This window comes from Talpa occidentalis, unplaced genomic scaffold (assembly GCF_014898055.3).
Source record: "Talpa occidentalis isolate TD23 unplaced genomic scaffold, MPIMG_talOcc4v2.1, whole genome shotgun sequence".
Taxonomy (NCBI): domain Eukaryota; kingdom Metazoa; phylum Chordata; class Mammalia; order Eulipotyphla; family Talpidae; genus Talpa; species Talpa occidentalis.
This window is the reverse complement of record NW_026555331.1, coordinates 133,191,476-133,218,200: the sequence shown is the minus strand read 5'-3', so window position 1 is coordinate 133,218,200 and position 26,725 is coordinate 133,191,476. Positions and strand designations below refer to the sequence as shown.

Below are 26,725 nucleotides of genomic sequence, written 5' to 3'. Positions count from 1 at the left end.
TTACAATAGCTAAGCTTTGGAAACAACCCAAATGCCCAAAAATAGATGACTGGATCAAGAAGATGTGGTCCATATATACCATGGAATATTACTCAGCATTCAAAAAAGATAAACACATGCAATTTGCAGCAACATGGATGGCGCTGGAAGGGATCATGCTCAGCGAAATAAGCCAAAAAGAAAAAGAAAAATACCGGATGGTCTCACTCATAGCAGGAATCTAGAAAACTTAAATAAGGGACCAGGAAAACGAATAACTATAAGAAAGTGAAAATCAAAATCAACAAAAAACTATGAACCAGAGACACTTTTAGGGGGGTGGGGGCGGGAGGGGAGGGATTGGGGTCAGAATGGGGGGGCTGCAATTGTATGGGGAATACAACAATAAAATTTATTATTAAAAAAAAAAAAAAAAAAAAAAAAATAAAATGTTGAATCCACGAGGCAAAGAATGTCTACATTTATAAGCTAATTTTAGTAAAACATAGTTTTAAAAAGTGAAGCAGACTTCAGAGCTGAAGAACTATAGTACCACAAGAGACTGGCACTAGTCAGGGTTGGCAAGAAGTGGGCACACTACTGTCTCAAAGAGTTTGTTAAAGGGAAATGGAAAGAATAAAATATGAGAATTGCCCAGTATTTACAAAGAATGATCAGGAAAAACAATTCTCCTTGCTGAGCACTATATATAATCTTGAATTTCCAAAATTCATTTTAATGCAATTATTTTTAATCCTGTCATTAGGTAACTAGGAATAATTAATAATTTCATGAAGAGAAACCCTTAACCCTTCTTATATTAGAATAACATTTTAATTTAGCAATCTATTCAAAATTTAAAAACAGGTTGGTTTTAAAATGTTATTTTGACTTTTGGGGGTGGAATTAATGTAATCTGTACAGATGCTGACTTTTAATGATGCACATCTGAAACTTGCATAATATTAAAATGCAATGTTATCTCAATTAAAAGTAAATAAAAATTAAAAAAACAAAAAATGCTCTTGCATGGGAATGGTAAGAATGCACAGACCTAAATCTTTTCAAACATGCAGGTGTAAATTAAAAAAAAAATCAGAATTATGTACTTGGGTTAATTTTAAAAGATATCAAAGACTATTTTTGCAACCAGGTAGGTACATTACTATTTTAAGACTTTCAAAATCACTGCAACTAAAGCTATCCTTCCAAGTTATTAAAAAGTGTCAGAACTTTGGGGTATCAATGGTCAGGCAGGGTCCCTTCCTTCTACTTTGAGGTGTGTGCACTGGGAAACCAAGATGACTGGACATTAGAACTGCCCTAGCATGAGGCTAACCCTGCTACAGAGTGTCCTTGATGCAGATTTTGAAAGATTTAAATTTAAGTTCCTCATCAGAGGCTATACTGCTTCCCTCTCACTTGGCACATCAATGGTCTTATACCAAGTATCTTACTATTAGTGGTACAAGACAAAGAAAGTCAATTTGCCCTTAACTATTTAGGACTAAGAAATCTGAAATTAATATAAATCCTAAATACATCATTGAAATATACCTGGCTGCAGAGAATTTAAGGTTTAAAATGATAACTTCATTTATAATGAAGGGTGATACAGAAGGGTTCAAGAATTTAATTCATTTGTACAGGAAACAGAAATTTACAAGACACCCTGTTTCTTATAACCATGGATACCCTTGATAGGAAAACTGTAATTTGAATGTGACTAAAATGTCATAAATCTATGTGAAAAGTGGAAATGTTGTATGTCAATTGATTTCTGAGCTGTTAATAATCTTGTGAGAAGTCCAAGCTTCACTTTTGATTAATCAAATGCCCTGGCCATTACATACTGTGGAGAGGCTCATCTTGAAGCCAAAATCATCTGACAGTGAAAAAAAAACACTGAATATTTCTTAATGAAATTTCTTTATGTAATTTTAGAAAACAGACTGCTTCATATACACCATTGTCTTTACATGTTTTCTGCTGTATCTATTAGCTAAATGGAAAGTTTGTTGGTAATAAATGAAATACCCATATAACCAAATCCCTAGTACTTGGAAATTACAAATGATGTTATCATTATCTATATGTCATTCTTGAAGTGTGGTTCTCAGAGTAGCAGCAGTGGCATCACCTGGAACTTGTTAAAAATTTAGAGTTTGGGCCCCACTACCACCAGCCCAAATCTACTTCATCAAAACCTCTGACTCAGATCCAGTAAGCCTTGCTTTACCGTGTCCTCCAGGAGACTCTGCTCCACTTTAAAATTTGATATTAATTTAAATACAAAGTGAGCTTGTATAATCACATTCTTCAGTGACCACAGGTTTTCAGAACAATATGTATATAGGCGCAGGTATAGTTACATAAAATCTCATTTATGTAAATGTATGTGTATACATATATATGACTGATCGTATATGTGATATATGGGTAAGATATAACACATAACTATGTAACAGATTACCATATATATCACATACACTATATATACCTCTGCAGGCACATGCTCTAGTAGATAGATTTTTTTTCATAAGTTCTCCTAGAGGCTTGATTTTAAAGGATATCTTTGAGTTGAGGTTTTAGTATGATAATTTCATGATAACTCTATCTTACTTAACCTAGGTATTTTATATAAGATGAGATAACACACATAAGTACAATAAACTTGTCGCTTTACAATCTTATAATGAGGAACATCTAGTTGTATTGATTCTTGAGAAAAATTGAAATACCTATTCTGATATGACTGAGTAGTGTAAATCAATTTCCTAAAAGAGAAAACAAGAATCTACTAATGAAGACCTAAGATTAATATTTTAAAATGCTTTGAAATAAAAAGTATTATTTTGGTATTACAAATTAAATATATTTTTATTATTCTCAATCATGACAGCATAATCTCTGGGAGAGACACGCCAATACATATTTTAGTTTCAGTTTTCTATCAACTCCCTGTGTGAACTGGGTCAAACCATGCAGGATCCTTGTGTCTCTGTTTACATATTCCTAAATTATAGGTACTAATATTTGCCTTATCGATATTATTTTGAGGAACAATGTCTTATAAATTATCTCATATTCTAGAAATAGATAATAGAGTTTCAGAATTAGTCTATATGCATTTGCTAATGAAACTTATTCAATTTTGAATAAGATGGACTACATATGATTTTTTTTTACAGAAATACTTTCAAAACAGGCAAGAATATTTCCCTAATCCTGTTTGATCTTATTTACTTCACTAAATATACTACTTGATGTTGATTTCTCTTCATCACCGTGAGAAAATAACTGTTAATAAATAAATCTAGTCAGTGGATTGAATAGAAATTACTAAGATTTACTCAATAATTTTCAGTTCTATATTTTGCAATATTGTCAAGATATAGTAAAATAGAAAAGTGGATGAATTTGTGTTATTTTTCTTTTATATAAACAATAAAAATAAAAAACAGGTATCATCATTGAAGTCAGATAACAATTCACATACAAGGCAACACTAATGAATATAGTGACCTATGAATTCATTATTCATTCTCACATATCAGGGTGTAAGTGTTTAAGGAATGAAATGTTAAATGTTAAGTAGGTAATGCAGAAAAACTTCTTTATAAAAATCTACAAACTTCCAATTGCTGCTGCATGAAGGAAAAATACACTACTAACTCAAGGGATAGAAATAATAAAGAGGAAAAATATCCTAATGAGACTGGTGTCTTTGTTCTGGATAATAAATGCCGAGTTTTATAGAGTAAGAGTATATATTGTTACTTTAGCATCCTCTTGCCAATTTCAAAAATGCCTTAAAATTTAATAATAGCAAAATAATAAAATTCTCACAACCAATTCAATGAAATTATCTAGTATTTCATATGCTTAATGGCACTGAATTTCCTTTTCTTCCCACTGGAATTTAAAGTAAATTGCATTATTTATATGCTGCAAGTAATCTAACATCTGGCTAATAAATTCATTTGCATAAAATACATTAACAAATGAAATGCATTTCTACAGAAAATGTTCCAGTGTTTTACATCTTGTCATACAATACCTATACATACTATGCATATTAATTCCCATTATTTAACCTCCTAGAAAGGTATGTAACAGCAAGTGCAAAGTAGAATGTGTTTTGTTAGTTGACACTGCCCCCTTTAGGCAACATTAAGACAATGAAACAAAAACAATTTTTAAAAATTAAAACCTTAAAAAAACCTTATTAAATTTTAAATCTTAGCAATAAAAGTGTTTTTTTTTTAAATCTCCTCAAGCTGATGTGGATATGAAAATTATCTAATTCCTTTCCATGGGGTGGGTCCTTTCCATGGGGTGAGGTCCATGTCATATTTCTCTGAGTTTATAATTCATTTGATAATTCAACAGGATTAGTTTACAGCTTATTTCAGAACATGAATATGAAAAAAAAATCTGAAAACAGCACACTACAGTCTGCCATTTAAAACACAATACATGAAAAATGTATCATGCACACATAATTGCTCCCACATATGATAAGCAGCTTCTAGACTATGAAACATTGACCAAAAAAAAAAAAATTGCTTTATCTATTTTGGAGAGGATTAAATTAAGAACCAAAACATGTTATGTATTCATTTGAAATAATGAATAAAACCGTGTTTTCAAAACTATAAAAACTGACTTGTGGAATGGCTTAATTAAAAAAATAATGTGCCATTGTACCAAATTTCTACCTTTCCATGATTTTTCTATTTCAGCCTATCCCTTTGATTCATAACTAACCTGCCTCTGAAATCTTGAACACTTCTGAGTGCCCGCTAGTAACAGTTGGTGTGGAGGCCTGTGGGGATCCTCGAGTTATTTCTGAGTCACCTGCTTCTGGGACCCCATCAACATCTCTTTCGTTAACATCTGGAAAACTGAAATCTGTGGAAGTCTCATTCTCATTAAGGCTATCTGAGGTAGTTTGCCCTGATCCACTCTCTTCATCACTTGAGAGTACTGCCCAGGCTTTAGATTCTGGGGTGAAAGGCAGCAGGTCAGTGCCAGTCTGAATGTCATTTTCCTGTTTCTCATCACTGTGCTTTTGGGCTGGTGCATTTGTTGGTGATTTACCAGGACTTCTGTCCACATCAGTCTGACTGTGTGAAGTTACACTTGCGACTTTATTTTCTTCTTCAGAACTCTCAGATTGTGAATATGAGATTGGATTATTCTGATTCACAAGACTATTTTCCTGGGTGTCTGAATCATTCATTACCTTTTCCTGTGATTCTCTATAGGAGAGGCATGACATACACTTATTTATCGATAAGCCATCACTATCTCGGTCGTCATAATCATCATCATCGTAATCCTCAGTATCACCATTGTCACCACCACCCACTAAATCGGTATCAGATCTGGCACTGTGGGTTAAGTCAGAAGTCGTTTTAGAAGGAAACAGCAACTGGGTTGTGGTGACAGAACCATCTCTTTTAGGAGAAACAGCTGTAATGGAAACATAGGCATTTCCTAAAGCAACAGAATGATCAGTGGTGACAAGTGTCTCGGGAACAACTGTTGGAATACCAGCAAATATCTCATCAGTAATAGAACCCTTGGAGGAGGAGAAAACTTCATCAGAATATATAAGCTTATTTATAAGCGTATTTGGTGGTACATCAGTGGATAAAACGGGAGCAGCAAACACATGCCTTCCTTCTGGGGGGAAGGCATGGCTCATCTCCAAATTGGCAGTTTGGAATATTGAAGGTACCACTTGCTGGGAACTTTCACCTTTAAGCAAAACTGGTTCAAAGTATTTCTCATTTGAATAAGAAATGGTTAAACCTTGAAGTGAAGCAGCGTGCAGAGAAGAAGGTGATACATCAAACTCTGGTACAGATGAAGAGGGCAGCATGTGTTCACTCGAAGCAGAATTTGATGCCAGGAGATGCAATATTGTAGAACTAATTTGATCAACCTTGGGGGTTTCAAACAATATTGGATCACTAGGCACAGCTGGAAGAGCAGTTTTAAGCAATGTGTCAACATCAGAAGCCTGAGAGGAAGGTTGCAGCAAAACTTCAGTATTAAAAGAAGCTGTGGCCTCATGAAATAAGAGCTGAGTTGAAAGAGAGAACATTTCACTAGAAGCAGGGTCAAAGGATGCTGGCTCTGAGTTTGCACTAAGCACAGGTCTAAGCAAAGTGTCACCAAATGCTTGAGATACAGCATGTGCATGTTGAACTGAAAAGTTAGTTTCTGGAACTTGGCTAATCTCCTGAGCAAAAATCTTAGTGGCTGTATAAGCAAGAGACCCTGGAAATATGCCCTTTGTGCTAGAAATGGAACCAGGGGATTCTTGCAAAGATGCCTTCAACTTATTTACATTATCATGTAGGTCAGGCATGACTGTGCTTTCGGGATGGTAAATCATCTCACTGAAAGAAGAAATTTTCAGTTCAGTCTCATTTCCATGGATTACATCACCTTTAGAAAGTTTATTACGATCACCAAACACAGATGTTGCATAGGTAAGTTCAGCTACAGAAACGGGTGAAGAAATGTTAAGGGCCGTCAGGCCATCTGTGTCAGGTAACAGAAATTCACTATCAGAGAAGGCTCCAGACCACTCCCCATCACCAGAGAGGCCGTGCGTAGGCTGTAGCTGTGATGCAGATGGGGTTATTAATGAAGACTCAGGCACTGGCCTCTGGCTAGGGCTGCTAAATGAGGAAACCTGATGAGATACATCAACTGAATCATGCACAGGTATTGCAGAACCGTAAGAAATAGTGAAGAAGTGTCGGGAGCCCTCATGACTAGATAAGGCATAAGAAGCTTCAAGCCCTGACGAGCGTGCATGCATCACATCACTGCGGGATGGCTCGACTTGAGAAAGCATAGGTGTTTTATAAAGGACACCCGATTCACCACCACCAAATTCCAAGGTCGCAGAAGCAGCATGAGTAGTGGCCTGATGTGACACCACATCAGAATACTGAGCCAGGCTGGGCTCTAATAGCACATCACCCCCAGCCACTGGCAGAGAAGCATGCAGGGACACCTTATCGCTCTCAACAGCTGTAGTAACTTGTGGAAGGATTTGAGAGACTGTATACAGATGGCGAAGCAATTCACTACTGAAGGAAGCAGAGGAAAATGGAAGCAGAGGTGCACCATCATAGGAAGACAGGGTGGATTCAACTGACATATCAACACTGGGAAATACAGGCGTAGCATGCAAGGCCGAATCACTACTTGAAGCAGCAGGGGTAGTGTTGAGGATCTGATTGTCAAGCAACAGAGGGGTGACTAGAGGAAAGACTTCACTACTGTAGGAAGGTTGAAGAGGTGTCTCACCGTTGTATACTGGTTGGGTTGTCTGCGAGTGTACCACGTTGACAGTGGGGCCTGAATCGTGTTGTCCAGAGGATGGAGTGAAAGCGTGAGGTGTGACCTCAGTCGGGAAGTAGGCAAAGGTAGAATAAGGTGGCATTTCCAGATCTGTGACAGAGGGACCCTGTGCCACCATTGGGCCTGGAGAAGAGGATTCAGTTGTCCTCTCAGGCTCATCAACTGGTATCTCAGTGTAATTGGTCTGGAGAAAGCCTTCTCTACCCGATCCAACATCATGCTCTGTTGTGATGTCCGTAGTGCCAGAGAACCACATGTTTCCATCAACTGAGGGATCCTTCAGAGACTCTTCTGAACCTGATGCGGATGAATCTTCCAAACGCTTTCTTGTAGATTCTGGTGTAAGGACATCAAATGTGATGGCCTCTGGGTTTTCTGAGGAAAATACATACCCCTGGGATATGTTCTCAGAGATGAATGGAATAGGAGAAGTTACAGGACTGGAGCCTGAAGAATCATCAGTCCCCATATCCAGCTTGAAATTGGTTAGTAGATTGTCTTCTTCACTGATATCAGTAGATACCTCTTGAGATTCTGTTACAGAAGCAGCATTTAAGGATTCCAGGGTCCCCGACAAGTTCATCTGTGGGAATCTGATAACAGTGTGAGAGCCTTCATTGAAAGAGCCTGACGTGCCTTCCAGGGTGTGAGCGGGGGGCTTGGTCACAATCTGTGAAGTCAAGGAAACTTCCTTCTCTGGGGCTAATTCTGTAATTGGTTGCGAAATAGAATCTAAGGATGTGTGGGGAACATCACCCTTTCCAGAGATTTCGCCTCCTCTTGTGGGCAACCGGTTTGTCTTGGCCTCATTGTACTTGGTCCCTACATGATTGTAGATGGTTGTAGTAGGAATCTGGGGCTCCTTTTTCCTTATCTGGTTTGTGGCATCATCTCTACCAGGATTCACATGAGGATCTTCTCCCTTGTCTTTCCCCTCTTCTTCCTCCTTTGAAAAACAAAAAGATTTAATGGAATATAAGGGAAGACGAAAACAAACCTTGATATTGCCAAAGGCTGGGTTACAGGCTTCATCTCCACTTGCTGGGTCTTGGGCTCTTTGGTTCATAAAGCAGCATCCCATGGAAGCCGAGTCTCTATAATTTGCATCATCCACCCTCCAGGGATGGTAATGAAACTTCATGAAAACACGACTACCTTTATGTTAATCTCATAGAAGTGACTGAATGTATAGATATGGCAGCTTTAAAAGGAAGGCAATATATTACAGATGTCTTTATGTATTGAGCATTATTCAACATGATACCTAGTTTCTTGTTTTTGCCTTTCTTTGTTCAGTTTATCTGGAAACCAGTTAAAATGCAATTAATTTCTTATTATATGAAATGGCGATGAAATAAGAGCAGCTGACTGTTCAGAATATTTTATTATTTTCAGAAAATAATTTTAGTAAAAGGTGAAAGATTTATATGATATGAAGAGAAACCAGAGTATCAGAAAATCATTTTAAAGCCACCATAAGGGAGTGGAAGAGGTTTTTGTTTGTTTTTAATATTTTTCATTTAAGTCTTAAGACACATTTTAAAGGCAACTTGTCAAAATATGCCTCCAGTACTAATTGTTTAACCTAGCCCTTTCCTTAGAAACATCAGGCAGGTTATGTGTTTCTTCACTAACACATAGTAAATGTCAGGAAAACCCAGCAGTCAATTGACTAGTGGTCAATCAAGCTCCAGAACTGAAACAAATAATTTTCTATGGCTTGTAAATCACCCAGTTTATGGTGTTTTGTCCAAACTGACTAAGCCACAGACCAACACCTTGAGCTTACAGTGTAAAAATAATTTATTTTTCCTGCCTTTCACTTGATTCTGGTTATCATTTCCAAGTACATACACACCCACATGCGTGCACACACATATGTGTGCACATGCAAAGATCCTTAAGTGAATTCTGTGAACTCTTGGTGAAACAAGGACTGGTCATTTCGCTAAAACTGTCCTTTGTTCTTATAAAATTTTGAAAGAAAAAGGAGAGCTAAACATAATAATTTAATATGAAATAAATATATAAGATAAATATTAATATAATGATACATGTGAAAATATAACCTAATTGCTATTTATTGCTAGATAGCAACATTCGTTCTCACATTTTTATCTGCTCATACATACACATATACATACGCACAAATTCACAATTATTAACAATGCTACTAACAGTAGCATCTAGAATTAATATGTAATCTCAGTTATGATGAATAGTGTATTTGGATTGAGGATGAGATTACAGTCATCTTATCTCTAATAAAAATTAGGTACACAAATTGATTCTGATTCTGAATGATGAACACTTATATAACTTATATAGTGTTATAACGCAATGCTATCTCAGTTAAAAAAAGACAATGCTAAAACTGATACATACTCATGACTACTTAAGTTACCTGAAGGACATTGTGCTAGCAACAGGCACTTAGATATTAATACTCCAAACACAAAAAAATCAAATTATATGGGTAAAAAATATACACAATTTATATATTGGCTCTTATTTATTATCAAGCTTTTAATCACTGTTTACGGTAGTCATAAATTTACTGTAGCAATATTAAGAATTGGTTAACTAATATTCAAGTTTTTTTTACAAAAATCTGAACATTGAAAAAATTCCAATTTATCACTATAGCTCATAACTATAATTAATTTTTAAGTTGAGTTTTTTTTCATTATTACCAAGCCTTTCTATTTGTGTTTTTCAAATAATAATATATTATCTTCTTACTTCTTAAAAAAACTGTATCTAAATTACATAACCAGTCATAAAACTCAGCAACAAACCCCACAAATGAATAAAGCAAAGCAAACTTTTACTAATGCAACATTTTAAACCTAAATAGTAATTAGAAACAGACTTTTACATTTTAAAATATTGAAATGTAAAGACAGTTGTGATACCTTGAATATTTCTTCAGTTCCAATTAGTTCAGGAAACACGTCAAGTTCTACAAAATTAAAAACAAAACTATTATAATTTTTATTCAATGATTTCAGTCTGTGGTTTACCTTTGGGTGAAAATAAGGAAAAGGGGGAAAAAAACACTGTTAGTTTTGAAAATATAGAATTGCTCAAAATAAAAAACTCAAATTCCAGTTTTTAACCTGACTGAATACTACCTACCACAACACAACATAAATATATAAGCTGTGTTCCAACCCTTCATCTCTGCCCTCTACTTGAGCTTTCCCACTCTAGCCCAAGTGTTTGAAGCTAAGAAAGAGAGGACTTAAAGAGGTGACATATCTGTGTATAAAGAAATAACTTTTTATCAGTGCAGACTAACTTTCACTGTTAGCAGTGTTGATAAAAAAAGCTCAGTTGTAGAAATGCAGGGACTTTTTTTTTTTTTGGAAATGACAGGATTTTATTTTCTTATTCAGCTACTTCTTCCTTCAGTTCTGCTTCTGATTGAAGGCTAAACAACTCATTTTACTCTTTGGATTACACCTCTTTGTATAGAGGCTGTTATACCAGATAAACTGGAGAGTGTTTTCCATCTGGCCTCCCACTGGCTTGGCAGCCGAAGGACTGAACCCACAAATCTCTACCTTCTCCTCAGGGAGTCAATTCGTGCTGTTCATGCAGGGACAGTGATGGCCAGGACCATCAAGTTCATTTTTACCAAGCTGAAAGCATCAATATATTTCTAGTACTTGGAAATCTTAGTCTTAAACAGGACCTGTCGGAAGATGTTAGGAAGGAGTGAGAACTGGTTCTCCAACTCCTCCAAGGAATCTAGCCACACTGCCAAATGCCGGAGAGGCTAAGGGAGCATTTTCCTCATTTTTCACCTAGAGCTGCGTAGGAGGGACGATCGCAGCAGGTGACCATGAGTTTGCTTGAGTACTATTATAAATATGTTCCTCTTCTTTCTTTTACTTTATAGAATCTTATTCCATCTCCTAAGGTTTTGCTCTTTTTTTATCCCAATGCTGCCTATATCCTGTTTTATGCCTCTACCAATTCTCCAAGGAAATGCATATTCTATGGAAATCCCAAAGGCATGACTGAATTAATATTAAATGTGTATCAAATCCACACCTATTTTATAATACATACTTTCTTGAGTTTATTTTTACCAGAAAATTTCTAGTATTAAGAAATGGTAAACCATAAAACACAGTAACAGCATGAATTCTATTTAGCAGACAATGCAAGCAATATTTGTAAGTCCAGATTCCAAGAGGATTTTATTTAAAGTTTATACTCTTGAATATTTATCTGTTGCAGTTACTTACCCTGGGCAATTTTCTCTGCTAGAAAAATGAGAATACTCACTAGCAATAATTACAATCTTAAAGTTTTTAACTCTCAATTATTTTCTTTCTGGTTAAAACTGACCATGAAAGAGTTTGGAAACTTTTATTTGGATCATAATGTTCTCCTTTTTCTATTTTGTGTCTAGGAAACCTTCTCCTACCCTCTATTTTTCATGGTTTTTATTATTTATAGTCCAAGATTAAAGTGATTTCTGTTGTCAAAAACAATTGTGCTTCTGCAAATTCCAAGAAACCAATACAAGTGAATTTAAAATGCAGACACAACTTAACTGACAATTAAGAACTTTCAGTGTGATTTTCTAAAATCTAAAACTGGAGGAGTTCATTCTTGTCAAAATCTTCACATTCAGCATATGAGACAATCCCTAACTGAATTGGAAATGTTTGGAAATGGAGTCACCCCTTTTCATGTATTTTTAAATTATTTAGTGCTTACAAGGACAAACCATAATCAAATACATGTTAGTGACACATACACTTTAAATTTTTCTCTGTGAAGTTTACAGGAACAAATCTAAACAATAGTCCATTATCTTTAATGTGCCTAAGGAAGTATTTTAGAATTTAAAAAAAGTCTAACTTCATCTTTTCAATGGACAAAGGTAATTTTCTTATTAATGGTAAGAACTGGGGTGGGGTGTCTATATAATTATCACATTAAGGACTGATTTCCTTTTCTTTCCATATTCTCTGTGTATTGCATTTATTTTTATCCTTTTATCAGAGCATAAATTAACTATATGGATCATGACTTCCAATAAGCTAATACACATGATTTTACCCAATCATATCCTTTAAGGGATATCTGTGTGCTCTACTATATAGCTGGCTTCACTATTTACTGCAGTAAGATGTTTTCTTTATGTTCCTTTTAGATTCTAGGGTGCAGAATATAGGGACCCAAAAGCCCTCAGGGATCATCTTTGTTTCACAGCACACTCACGGGTGATTATCCCAAGTGTGGTGCCTTTATATTGGTCAATATAAACCTACTTAGAATGATCTATGGTTTCTGATTAATCTCAGATGATTTAAACTGATGGAAACTCTGGGGTAGCCCCCCAACACCCAGTAGCCTTTTGCTAAGCCTTTTCAACAATTTTCAGGACAATTTTAAATTTGATAATTTTGGAAGATTGTTTCCACACTCATGCCTTCTAAATTGTTCAAGATCACAGTATCCAAAGATGATTCCAATCTCATGACTGGCACGTGGTCTCATATTGAATACCCTTTGGCCTGCTGTTTCCTCACATAACCAATATTTTAGTAGTCATTGATCAGACTCAAGTACTACTGAATATATTAAATAATTCAAAATTATACTGGTTTACAGAATCTCCTTACATCATCAAAACTACAAAGGCTGCAAAAAAAGTCTGAGAGTGAAGACTGTTAAGAACTTTTTTTGGGGATGAATACCAATAATTGACATTTGTGTGATAATGAAGCAACAACACTTGTTTGATTCTGGATTTGCTTTGGGGCACATGTAATGTTAGATTTTCCAAAAGAACATGTGAGTAACACATTAAAATTCCATCACACAAAAAAGCAACACTGATGTAGGTTGGCAAGCAAGGACAATTTAATTGTTTGAAGGTAAGCCAAGTTTCACAGTGCAAAAGGTGACAGCAATATAGACTGCAATCTCTTCAAACTGTGATTTTTAAATATCATTATATAAAAGCACCAATAACATAGGATGATACAGGCAGAGTAAGGACAGATGTATAGTGATTTAACAAAGACAACCGTTACACAACTGAAAAACACACAATAACAGGAAGATGTGTAGACCCAGTTCACCAAGCATTAAAATTTAAAATGTATAATTGAAAAGGCCCTAAAAAATGTACTTAAATAACGTCCTCTATAATAGCATAATAGTAAGTCTCTATACAAAATTATTTTAGTTATAAGGAAATAAATATATTTATGAATTAGTCATTCATAAGTATAATTTTCCTCAAAACACTTGAATGTACATTTCTGCTTAACCTTTAAAAGGTTTCCTTGACAAATTTAAATTATTTTCAAATATGAATTTATACATTTATTATAAAATAGCAATTTATAATAATTTTAATGGACATTAGCTTATGGTATACTGTTGTACACAACTGTAATCAACATGTACCACTAATAAATTAATTGGATTAGCCAACATTAAATGTACATTTGGAAGCTGAATTTTCTTTGACAGATATTGACTAGAATATTTGAAATCTATGATTGAAAGAATGAGGGGAATTATAAGTGATCTCTTTCATTTCTTCTTAACAAAGTCAATAAATAATTCAGTATTTAGAAGATAACTTTTCCAAAATCATAGAATATTCAATAAGTTTTTTTTTTATTAAGGTAACAGAACAAGATGATTAACATGATTAGCAAGATGAAATGATACTAATAAAAAAATCATAAAACAAGCAACAAACTCAAAAGTCACTTTAATCTATATTTGCCCACATAAATCATAAAATTACAAATCTTATAAGTGTCATCACACTAAGCCACAAGACATTCCTACTGGCAGGACTTGTATTTTTACCATAAGACAAAAATTAAGATAATTAATTAATTGTAAATATACAGATTGCAATGCCATTGCAGCCTTTCAGATAAAAATAAATGAGTTCTAAGATAAATAATATTTTTTTCCAAAAATTAGAAAGACCCAAACTTTGGGTAAATTGGCTTTTGATGAAGGAATTTTGGGTAGAAGTAATTAAGGCATAATCTCCCTAACTTTTAAGCCCTTGATTTTAAGGATAATAAAAGTGTAATAAAACATCAAATACCATCTTTGACTACAACATCATTACTATGCAAAATTCTTTAAGGGACCAAGACATCCATGGGGAGTAAATGGTGTGTCCAAGCTAGCATCTCATTATTACAATGTTCAATAGCGTCCCGATCCTTGGAATAAATAGAAATTAAGTTATAATATTTATTATTTTGTACAAATATGAAAGTGCTTCAAAAGATATGAGTTTTGCACTTTGTGCCAATATATACTCAGTCTAAAAGAATCACTCAGAATCACACCTATAGGAAATACGTTTGATCTTTTTTTTTCCATATGCAATAAACCTCTCTAAAAACAACGACAAAGAAATTGAGGAAGTTCAATATTTTGGCATAGTGGATAGAGTAAAAAAAAGTGTGTGACATGAATACCTAAAAGTAGATATTTTTGTAAAATCTTGCGAAATTGTTATAAGCACAGAAGTTAGAGTAGTATAATTAAACCATTATGGCAAAAATAAGTGGGTATATTAAATATAATTTGTATCTTAAAATACACAACAGGATTAAAGGATATTTTTATATGCCATATTTCATTAATTCACATATTATTGGCCAACATAGGCAATGTTGACCGCTAAAGATGTTATTTTTTTGAGTGAATCAAAACATTCAATGGAGGAACATGATGTGATATAGCCAAAATCATGGTCAATTAATTCAATACTCACCTTTCAATAAAATTTAAAGTGTATATTCCATTTAAATATAACCTGTTTTTGAAAATAATGCTAAGTGAAAGCAGTGGGAAATATGGTTATATCCAGATGAAGAGGTAGATCATACGAAATATTATTAAAAAGTGATACTTCTAACATGATAATAGTAATAGTCTTTAGCCATCAATGTTCTAATTTGGGAAACATCTTGGAGAATTTTAGCCCCTACAATTTGGAACATTATATATTCAAATAGCTAATGCTGTGACATATATTCTTTAACTTCAAATATTTAACTAGTTAGCACAACCACAGTGAGGTGATTGGTGAACAAACTTATATTTGTGTTAAAAGCCCTGCTATAACATTTAGACCACAAAGACAAACCAATACACATCAGTTTTCCTTCCATATGTGAACATGGAGTGTGTTACAATTAATACAATTTGTTAATTATTCATTTCCATTAAAAACTTGTAAAAATTTCAGTGAGTAACCTCATGATGGGGTTGATCAAAGAGTTTACATTTATGTATGAACCTTTACAAATATATATGAATGTATGACGTGTATGTGTGTGAACAGATGCACATATACATATATGCATATATGCTTTCCATTCATTGTTTTCCATTCATTGCTTTAAAACTACTTATACAAGAAAAGGAAAACTTCAACTTAATTATATAAATTTGTGAAGTGTCAACTTATGATGGTTAACATTTTGCATATGTTTTAAGATCAAAAGATTTTCCCATAATATTTAGAGAAGATGCATGCAAACACAATACAATTAAACACAACATATCCTTTGTTTTGTTTTGTGAAATAGGACTGGCAAATCAATCAAGAGAAAAGCACTCCTCCACAACCACCAAATTATAAAAAGTGGGTAAGAACTCTTCAGATGCTTTGTACAGCTATTTCAGGGTACCTCATCTGATCCTAGGATCATGTGTATACTTACTACAAAAGACTTTGCGGGCTGAAAAAGGAAACACAAGGGAAACCAACTCTTAATTATCTAAACTAAATATTAACTTACATGGCAAATTTCCTTTGATACTTGTTACAGACACTATAGGATATTTTACTGTTCTTCTTTTAGAAATGGAAGCCTCAATATTAAAAATAGATTTACTTCTTATCCTGCACCAAATCTGCTGAATGAAATATGGGTTCCTAGACTCGTGACATAGACTAAAAAGATGATCATTTTGCTTTCTTGGCCAAAGGAATACAAAGTTGGGGAGCAAGTATCATTCCGTCCAGTAGTTAAATTAGCCTCATTTATTTTTGATAATATAAAGGTGTATCGGGGAAACTTACCAGCATCATTGGAAGGCATGTCGACAATCAGCTGGTCGCTGTATTTTCCATATAAGCCATTAGTGCAAATGGCAACTATTTGAAGAACATAGCTCATATTGGGCAGTAAATTATTGAGAATAGCACCCTAAAAAGGAAGAGGTTCATAATTACACACAAGGGTTATTTTCAAGGGTTATTTCTCAGAACAGTAGTCATCTGTTCTGAGAAACTTTTTTCTTATTTGTCAATGGAAAATATTAATATTTTATTCACACAAAGAAAAGTTTATGTGATGTTAAGTTGAATTTGTAATATTTAATGAATTAGAAGACACTGGGAAATGAGGCCCTTTTGGCTTCTTAAAATAAATCAGATTTTAATTTTAGCAAGTTTCATTTTTAACTGAAACTCATCAACATAAATGAGTACCCCAAACGGCAAATTAATATTTCAGAGAAATAAATGGATAGAATTTGAAAACAAGGAGTAGAATATAAAAGAAGAAAAAACAGTGTATTTCTTCATCCTCATCTCTGAAATGAAAAATAGTAAGTTCCACAACTTTCCCAGTTCATAGTGTCTCTGTTCTAGTCAACTGAATTTAAAAATTGCTACGAAGTTTGTCTATTTTGTCCATATGGCAGTTAACGTGTTATCCTGACATAAGTCTTTGTTTATATGTAGGTTCCCAGGCCTTCCCAGTGGGACTCCAGCTGTCTGATAGCACAGTCTACTGTCCTTGATCTGTTCTGGGGCATTCCATAAGCCATACCAAGAAGGGACTTTCTTACCCACACCCCAGGCTATGGCCAACATTTCCCTACCAATGCTTCTGCGCCCTTCTCCCCTGATGCAGAGCTTCAGAGAAGTCTAAAGTAGCTGAGAACAGCAATTTACAATCACTTGTAAACTCTTACTTTGAAAAATTAAACTCTTATATTATCAATACATAGAAACAATTGCTTTCATAGTCACCAAGTCTTGATAGCCATCTGTCAAAAATTCATGCTTGGTTTGGTCTTCTCCTTCTAATTGTTGATACAAAACTGCAAACTTCTCAATCATGGTGTCATAAACAACTCGAGGTCTCTCCCAAGTGACAAGAAGGCTGGTATAATTCTCTGGGTCAGCTTGAACATTTTCTGGTTCTGAACTACAAACTTCAGAGAAAAAAAGTACAGTGATTGATACAACTGTCAACCTCCAAATAAGCTATAATCTATGAAAATTTGTGTTCTAATTTATTTTATTAGAAGGCAATAAAAAGATACACTTTTCAATTAGGGAGCTTCTGTTTACGTCACTCCCTGCAGATTCCTTCCTTCCTTCCTTAATCTGTCGGTTCAAGTCCTACTCCTCGCTTCCAGAATAGCTCTTGCCCAAATGCGATCTTCTTTCTCATTATGTTCCTGATCTCTGCTAAATGATCTGTCATTATCAATTGTCAGATCTGCTTTGCCATGATTATTGCATTAACTGCATGGTCTCATATTATTTTTTTAGAACAGGTCTTAACTCTCCTGTACAGTACAAACTAAGAACCAGAGCTTTTTAAGAACACACCAACTGGAAAATATCTGGCATAAAAATTCATTTTTTGAAATAAGCTAACAAAGATTATCTTCAAGTTTATGCTATCTTTATTTCTCTTATTTGGTACCTGGAAAAGAGAATGATCTGAGGATGAGGAATTAAATTATAAAATATGATCTATTTTCAGACATTTGTTGTTAGAAAATCCTTTAGATAATTAAAAATTCCCAATTGGGGAAAACGATAGGGGAACAATGAAAACTATTATTTCAGTATTTTTCAGATCTGCTAAAAAAAATTCCACTTGGGCACCGTAAGTAGATTAAGCAATTAATTTCAGGGAATTAGAAGATCTGTTTGTCTCCTCTGAAAATAATTGTATTTTGAAAATTGTTTGGAGGCTTCATTAAAATGAATTGAAGCCTATGTTGGGAATCGTGCCAAAAATGTGGTCCCATTAGAAAGAGCACTGTGATATTTTCTGAAATAGATTTATAACGTGGTTGTTTGGACTAATTGTGAAGACTGAAATGATAAACTTTTTTACATTGTGCTAATGAAGCAGTGTAATAAATATAATCTTTCCATAGGCCAGATAGATTTGCAATAGAGAGGAAAAGGTCCCCAAAGCCAATGATTTAAGTAACACTCTCACATATTCTAGGCCTTGCTTTCAGGGTATAACTGAAGTTACAAAGCTACCAGATGGCAGTTTGCAGTGGGCTTGGGTGAAGTAATCATCACCACTACAAAAACTATTTCAAAGACTCAATGAAAATATGCCAGCAATAACATCAGAATGTTACCCCAAATCCATTTTGTCTATACGAGTCTGTAGTTTATCTCCGAACACAGGAGGCACCCAAAACTAACAATTGCCTTGGTCCTCCCCTGGTGGCGCAGCGGTTGAGCGCTGGACTGCAGCGCCGGTTGGTTCCTGGGCCACCAGCGAGGGTCCCACCAAAAAAACAAAAAAAACAAAAAAACCTAAAAATTGCCTTGTAAATTGAAAACTTTTATATACAATGTTTAGCATTAGCAATTTAAGCAAATGCATGCTATGCTAGCTATGGCTTCTGAGTGTTTCAAAAAAGGTTTAGTGTATTTATATTTTGGAAAATGACATCTAGCTCTATGTGCTTTATATAAATAAATGCATATATAATTTTATATGACAGGAGACATAAAGGCAGAGACAGGAATTTTCACCATAAAAACTATGATGCTATTTTTTGTTTATCAAGGATTTAGAATGAAATGCTACTTTGAGAATTAGAGGGCTATTTTTCCATTATCAAAAAAAAAAAAAACAAATTCAAAATCAAAGGCTATATTGTACTCTAGGTCTAGAGTACATCATCTATACTCTATCTGGTGGACACTTCTACGTCTGTCCACTAGATGGCAGAAGACACCACATAATCAGTTTGAAAGTAAACTACTCATACAATCAGTATCATTAGAGGATCAGAATCAGAATCACCTGGATCTTGTTTCTAATGACTTTCAAGTCCACTTTGAGAAGATAGAAATTTACAAATATCATTTATAGATTTCCTTCCAGAAAATCAATCCTACTTTTTAGAGAATGGGAAAGTATTGAAGTGAACTGTTCCTTAAAGATGAATTTCTCTTAAAATGCATTCAAGTTTTACATATACACACAAAACAAAAAATTTCTGGAGAAAAATATAGAAATTTACATTTCCTTTCACCAGGTTTTTCTTTCTTTGTTTTCTCCTTTACAAATCTGTAAGAGCTTATTACTAATTTGCTTAATGGGTTAAACTTCCATTTTAATTAGAATCAAAAACACCTGTGTTTATTGGTCATCAATAGCTTAGTAACATGTCATAAAAGTGCAGGTAATCATCTTTTAGATGCTAAAACACAGAATTTCATGGGGGAAGAGATATATGCTTTGGAATGTTTCAAGAGAAAAGTCTTGACAAAATGTAACCTATGATCTTGCCAGATTTGCTTTCTATAAGGTAGGACTGGGTCTCTTCAATAACAATCTAGTTAACTAGCTGGGTAATGACCGTGGAATAAGTTATTCAGTTGCACTAGATTTCCAGGTTTTCCTTGTATTTCTAATTGAAATCAATTTAACTATCTCATTAGAAGAGCATCTACTTTATAAAGCACAACACCTGGACTGAAAAGTGAGGTTTTTCCAGATCAACACATACTCAGACACCATATACAAGCTACCGATTGAGATAATAAAATAGGAAAAAATCATAATTTCCTTCATTTTAGGGAGTTCTGAACTATGTTAATGTTCCAGTTCCTGCTTCAGGACTGAATTGCATGCTCTAATTCCTTTCCACAAGCTGCAAGTGATCGGGGCCCTTCTTCCTCAGATACTCGTTGGAGACACCACCAAGAAGGAGAATCTGGTTTCTCCAAGATCTCAGCTATGGCCAACCTGGGTCCATGCCAAGGCCCATGGAATACAAGTAAGCAATATAAATGATATAACTGCACTTAATATAATAGCGAAGGATCCTCACAAATTAAAGAGGTCGCCATCCCCTTTGTCAGGGAATAATAAGTGTTCTTACTTAAAGCTTGTTTTTATCATTCAACTCTCTTCTACCTGGTGGCTGGTGCTCCTGACACACAGATAAAGACATAGCTTGATTTGGAAGCGCATTCCCAGGATCAACTGTAACCTTTAAATAAGTCTGCTAGAAAATGTAGTAAGTGCTTTTAGTTTCTAAGTTCTAGATCCCATTAAGAGCGCATGCAAAAACTTGCCCCGCCTTTTTGTATTCCTCTCTAAATGTTTTACAAGAAATGCAGTCTTTCGGCCTCCCCTGGTGGCCCAGCGGTTGAGCGCTGGTCTGTGAAGCTGCCTGCAGCCTCTGCAGCGCAGGGTCCCACATGGCGTGCAGACCTCTCCTGCCACCCGCTGCTCCCCTCAGCAGTGTATTATTTCATCACTCTGCCTGTTTAGCTCCCTGCTCTGGCTCTGGTGAATTCTCTCACCCTCCAACGCTTCTGACTGTACCCAGTGCTTGTATAAATAAATAAATTAATAAAAAAAAAAAAAGAAAAGAAATGCAGTCTTTTGTAAACTTTTTATAAAAATCTGCCATTTAGACCAAATTAGGTTGTGTTTTACAAAATTACACATTCTTTCATGAAAAGGCATAAAAACTTCAGAAACTTTTTGCTGACATGAAGTCCTTTATTCTCTCATCACGTGTGTGAACTTTTATGAGTGAAGACCTACCAGGAACGCACAAGACCAGCAAAGCAGATGCCAAAAGATGAATAAGCAAAGCACTGAGTGTCACAGGGCAAAGGAAAAAATGCTGGGAAAAGAAACGAGAAAGAAGTACAAACAAGGAGAACAGGACGCCTCTGCTGTGACAAGCCTCTCAGCTGAGTGTGGAAGCGGATGCAGAGGGACAAGGGCAGATACGAGTCTCTTCCAGCCTGGGCCACTGGATGTGGGCATCTTGGAAGGAGGTTTAACTGCCCACGGGAGGAAGTCCAGTCTCAATTCCAGGGATTATGAGTAAAAATGTGGGTGGGAGGTGAAAAGCTTCTAAGAAGTGTGGTCGAACAAATGTCAACCACCTCAGTAGGTTTTACCCAGTTATTTCCCACTGACATGAAAGTGGGGACATGTCAAAAGTGCTTCTTGAAAGGACACTGATTAAAAAAAAAAATAGGAACTATATGCTTTTCTCAGGTTTTTGAGCCTCATTTCAAAAAGTATCAACGCAGGTATTTTTGACAACTAATCTGAGAGGAGCCTAAAGATTTGCAAACTCAGAAGACAACCAGTATTTAGGTTGAGATTGCAGCTCTTAAAAAAACTAATGCAAACACTGCCACGAATGATAAAAGTAATAATTGTTTTGTATTTCAAAATGATTACATAATTCACTTTAGAAGAACAGCCAGCCAAAGAAATCTTTCACATCCTAATTCTGTCAATCTTCTCTAGAGACACAGTAACTTCATCAATACTTTAAGTTGTAATATATAGTCTTCTAAGAAGTAAATAACCATCATGTCACTTTGCTGCACAGTGATAATGTGTGAGTAACCTTAATGAGTACTATTTATAACCACTGACCTTCAGGAAGGTGAATCTACTGATGTATAATTCATCATGACATTTTTCTGGAAATTATAGAAATTTTCTCATTGCTTAGATACATCGAGTTAATAAAACACTCCTTTCATACCACTCTGACTTGAAAAGCATGTTATATTTTATTTTTTTAAATTTGCATTAAATATATATTGCAACGCTAGGAAATGAGATTCGAAGTGCATTAATAATTCTATTCAACACACAAAAGTCTTAAATGTGGATAACTTGAATAGCACCCCATACTTTTTTTTTAAAGGTTTCTTAAACATTCCATTGCTTTTTTTTTTTTAGATTTATTTATTTATTTATACAAGCACTGGGTACAGTCAGAAGCGCAGGGTGGTGAGACCGAAGTACACTGCTGAGGGGAGCAGCGGGTGGCAGGAGAGGTCTGTGAATCATGTGGGACCCTCCTCCGGTGGCCGCGGAGCAGCAAGGAATCGAACAGGCGCTGCAGAAGCTGCAGGCAGCTTCGCAACCCAGTGCTTAACTGCTGCGCCACCGGGGAGGGCCTAGCACCCCGTACTTTTAGTGGTAGTTGCCTCTCCAGATATATACTTATCAGCCTATGAGTCCACATATATATGAGTACTAGCAGCTAGAAGTCTATATGGTTAAAGGACTGCACTGCTTTGCAAGTTTTTGCTCATTTAAACCATTTAAATGAGCTCACTTAAACTCATGCCATTCGCAGCAACATTGATGGAACTGGAAGGGATCATGCTCAGTGAAATAAGCCAGAAAGAAAAAGAAAAATACCGGATAATTTCACTTATAGGAGGAATGTACAGAATCCAAATAAGGGGTTAGGGGAAAAGCAGGTAATTATATATAAAGTGAATATCAAAATCAATAAACAACTATAAACCAGAGGCACAGGTGGGGAGAAGGGAGTAGGATCAAAACAGGGGTGGGAAGAGCACACGTGACTATGGTGATGGCTCACGGGTAAATTGCTGGTGGGAATTTCACCGGGACTATAACCAAGATGAGAAAGCATACATACATTGTACAAAAAATGAAGAACAATGTAAAAAAATATATAAAATAAAAAATATAATTAAAAAATGATCAGTTGCTTCTATTAAATTCTATAATTCTTAGAAAAGCCAGTGTTCATTCCATGATGCCAAAACTGAGGAGATTTAATATGATTTAATATGACTATACAAGGAAATACTACATTAAATTAAAAAGGGTGTATTAAAGATATATTTTTATCATTGTTTTTGTGTTTGTGACATATAATAATATAGTTTTAATTTTAGAGAAAGATCTAGAAAGATATTTAGCAAAATCCTCACAGTGTTTATCCTAGAGTGGTGACATTATAAGGGATTTTTATGTTCTTCTGTGTGCTTATCTGTATTTTCTATTTCTTTAATGTTCATGTAATAACAACTTTTTAAGTTTAAGTTTGATAAAGATAAAGCTCTGAACATAGATGCAATAATTTTTATTCTCAAATTCATTTCCACAAAACAGAAAACAGTATATCCACTAACAAAAAAGCTGCCATGGGAATAGCCATAAGGAAAAAAGATAATAATGGCTCAAATAATGACTATTTGGATGCAAATAGTCATGATGAAAAAAAGCAAGAATCTGTTTTTAAAAAGTCAATAATATGTATTTTTTAAATTTCATGCCATTATGGTCATGAGTTTTTATTATAATATTGTATTAGCAAAAATTATATTTCCTCATAAAAACACTCATAGAGAGAGCTTTGAAGGTTTTGGAATCAAGAAGACCTGGGTTCAAATATTGATTTCAGCCCTTTGTAGTTCTGTGAACTTGCACAAACTTCCAAGCTATAAAATGCAGAAAATAAGTCCAATTTCATATGGGTGATATGAGGTTTAAATCACATTGTGTAATCAAGCCTAGGAGAATACTCAGATTTGCACAATACTTGGTGTTACTGCTTTGTAACTATTTCTCTTAACTCATCACTTAACCATGCTCTACATTGAAATGTAGATGTGTTCTTCATGTAGAATGCAGATCTACATGAAAATGTTCTACATGAAAAGAGACCTACCTATGGATTTACATCTTAAATGGTGCCCATCAAACACAGCCTGCTGTATTTTTCTGATATGGAAATAGATCCTTTTGGGCATTTGGTGAATATTTGGTGAATATATGGCAAATGCTCTGAGTTTTGGATGCTCTGATAGGAGCACCCGATCACATGACCAACTCCAGATGAGTCTATCTCATAGTCCTTGGGTGTGGTGATCTCCCACTTGCAGAGTCCTGTGCCCCAAGCCAGAGCCAGATTTGATGGGGTGGGGGTAGAATCAGACATGGCTGCCTCAGGGTGCAATGGTCTACCTGAGTCTTGAAGAATAAGGAGACAAGTGGAGGCAGCAGGTAGGAACATGCAACCTGGAGTTGAAGTCTTCCTTCCTGGGGGTGCGGGTGGGGGTGCTCAATGAGGTCAATATGAGAGAAGGAAGCGAGTTGGGGAAGAGTAAGCCCTTAGGCCAGTAAGGAGTAAACAGGACCTATATGTAATGACACTTTCCATTTATTCTAAAACCAAGGGGGAGCCACACTGATGTGCTTTACTAAAATATAATTCATTGAAGTACATGATAAGAAAGAATCATTTTTTTTTATCTATTCTATTGTATTTTTAGAAATGGAGATGGTTACATCTAGTTTCTTTTTTCCTAATAGATTGCCCATTATTAGCTAGATAGGATGTTATAGTATTTAGTATTACTGATAGAAATAGAATTAAATTTCCTCACTTTGGGGCAATTTACTTCGAAATTTAATGTCACATCAAAGGCAGATTTTCATCTCCATTGTCTTCTAATTTTTTGTTAAGCAATTTTCACAAATATCACATTAAAATAATAAAAATCATGCCATTTCAATGCCTAATCCTCAAAAGCAGATGGTTATTAAGTTAATATTATATACATGACTAAAAATTCATGGAGGGGCTGAAATCCAAGAAGACCATCTACTTGGAAAGGCTTTAAATCCCCAAAGCAGAGGCCACTTCAGCTATTTCTTTCATGAACCAGGACACCCTCAGAGTAAAGTGGAAAGGACAAGTCAGTGAAGGCAACTGATTGTGTCCTCGGGACAATTTCAAAGGCTTCACCAGACATCAAGGGCACCTCAGAGTCTTCCCTTCCCTCTCCACTGGGTCTGACAAGCACAAACTTCTCTTCCCCAAAGAAGGAAATGGGGAAAGTCTCACTTTTTATTCATGAAAAACTCAGTGCATTTGGTTTCAATCCCTACTAAGCACTAGGCTCCTTCTTTGGGAGCTGCCAACAGGGAGATGGGCCCTTTAACATCCAAGTCACATGCCAAGACTTAGTTCAAATGTGAATCTTGTATGGGGGGCAGGTCCCCTAACCAAAATCTCCCCAAGCTCTGAACACCTCGATCCCTTATTCATTCCTCTTTCATAGCTCTTAACATAGGCAGATGCTCTAGAATGAATTTGGAGGTATGCATGTTGCTTTCTGCTTATTACTGTGTGTTCTAGAAAAATCACTTTATTAAACCTCAGTATTTTCTAAAATTTATATATATTTTACATTGTTGTTCATTTTTAAACAATGTTTGCTTCCCCCTACCCCCTCATACATAGTCCCCATAGAATTTCCTTTACCAGTTCACCCGTGCACCATCACCATAGTCCTCTGTGTTCCTTTCTTCCTGTGATCCCTCTCCCTCTTCCTCCCCTACAGGATGTCTCTGGTTTATAATTGTCTGTTTGTTTTTGTTTTATTTTGTTGTTAAACCTCAGTATTTCTCATCTGCCAAATTTTTTTTTTTCATGTGGTGATGAAGATTCTTTTTCACTGTCATTTTATAATTACGGCGACTGAGATTCAGGAACGTTAAATAGTTCAATTCATACTATCAAGCCAATAATCCAAATATTTCTAAAATTCTAAGTCTTGGTCTATTTTCCATGATGTCTCAGTTACCCCTGACAACAACAAATTTGTGGGAGCTATAAAATATTACAGTTCAATACATACCTGCTTCATGAATTTCTTCCTTTCCAGTGTATGAGGAGAACACCTGCCTCGAGAACTTGTACTGTTGTTCTCGAAAGTTATTTTGTAAGTAGTCCATTAGCATGACATAACCAGACTGCTGCATTGTAAGGACTTCACAAAACACAGCCAACTAAAAAGAAAATTGAACATATAATCTACCACAGCTGCTTCAAAGGCGTTGATACACGCTTTCAAACAGATATTCTTTAAGCTCTGAAAATAATTTTAAATTTGCTTCCAATCACTTCATTTGTTTCAATTCCCAAGCTTACCTGGCTTTCAGAGATGCTGACAGTATCTTTGAAAACAACCCAGTCAACCGTGTCTGTGCAGGGAGGAGAGGTCAGTGAGCCGTTGTAAGTGTAATACTTGTCAGTTGAGTTTGGCAGGAGATTCAGCAATATGAATGGGTCTAAAGCAGCCTGTTTCCCTGCAAAATAATAACATGCAGCTCAACTAAAATCCTAAACCTGAAACTTAGGTTCTATGAAAGAGACGGAAGGTTTTTGGTGTATGTCTGTGGTGGATTTGCATCCAAAGGCTGAGCCCCATTTGCAGGAAGTCAGGGTCTTAGCTACACTTTCA

The 26,725-nt window shown here is 35.3% G+C and overlaps 1 protein-coding gene across 2 annotated transcripts in view; it reads right to left on the bottom strand.

Annotated features, from left to right (window-relative positions):
- PTPRZ1 (protein tyrosine phosphatase receptor type Z1) overlaps positions 1-26,725 on the bottom strand; it is a 146,032-nt gene that overhangs the window by 35,512 nt on the left and 83,795 nt on the right. Inside the window, exons 7-12 of one of the 2 annotated variants that reach the window (XM_037512300.2) lie at positions 26,413-26,570; positions 26,120-26,270; positions 17,426-17,610; positions 16,469-16,595; positions 10,284-10,330; positions 4,750-8,314 (exon numbers count right to left, since the gene is read on the bottom strand). In XM_037512300.2, coding sequence (XP_037368197.1) covers positions 4,750-8,314; positions 10,284-10,330; positions 16,469-16,595; positions 17,426-17,610; positions 26,120-26,270; positions 26,413-26,570 — 4,233 coding nt within the window. The remainder of the gene's footprint in view (positions 1-4,749; positions 8,315-10,283; positions 10,331-16,468; positions 16,596-17,425; positions 17,611-26,119; positions 26,271-26,412; positions 26,571-26,725) is intronic. The other variant, XM_054692598.1, reaches the window with a different exon arrangement.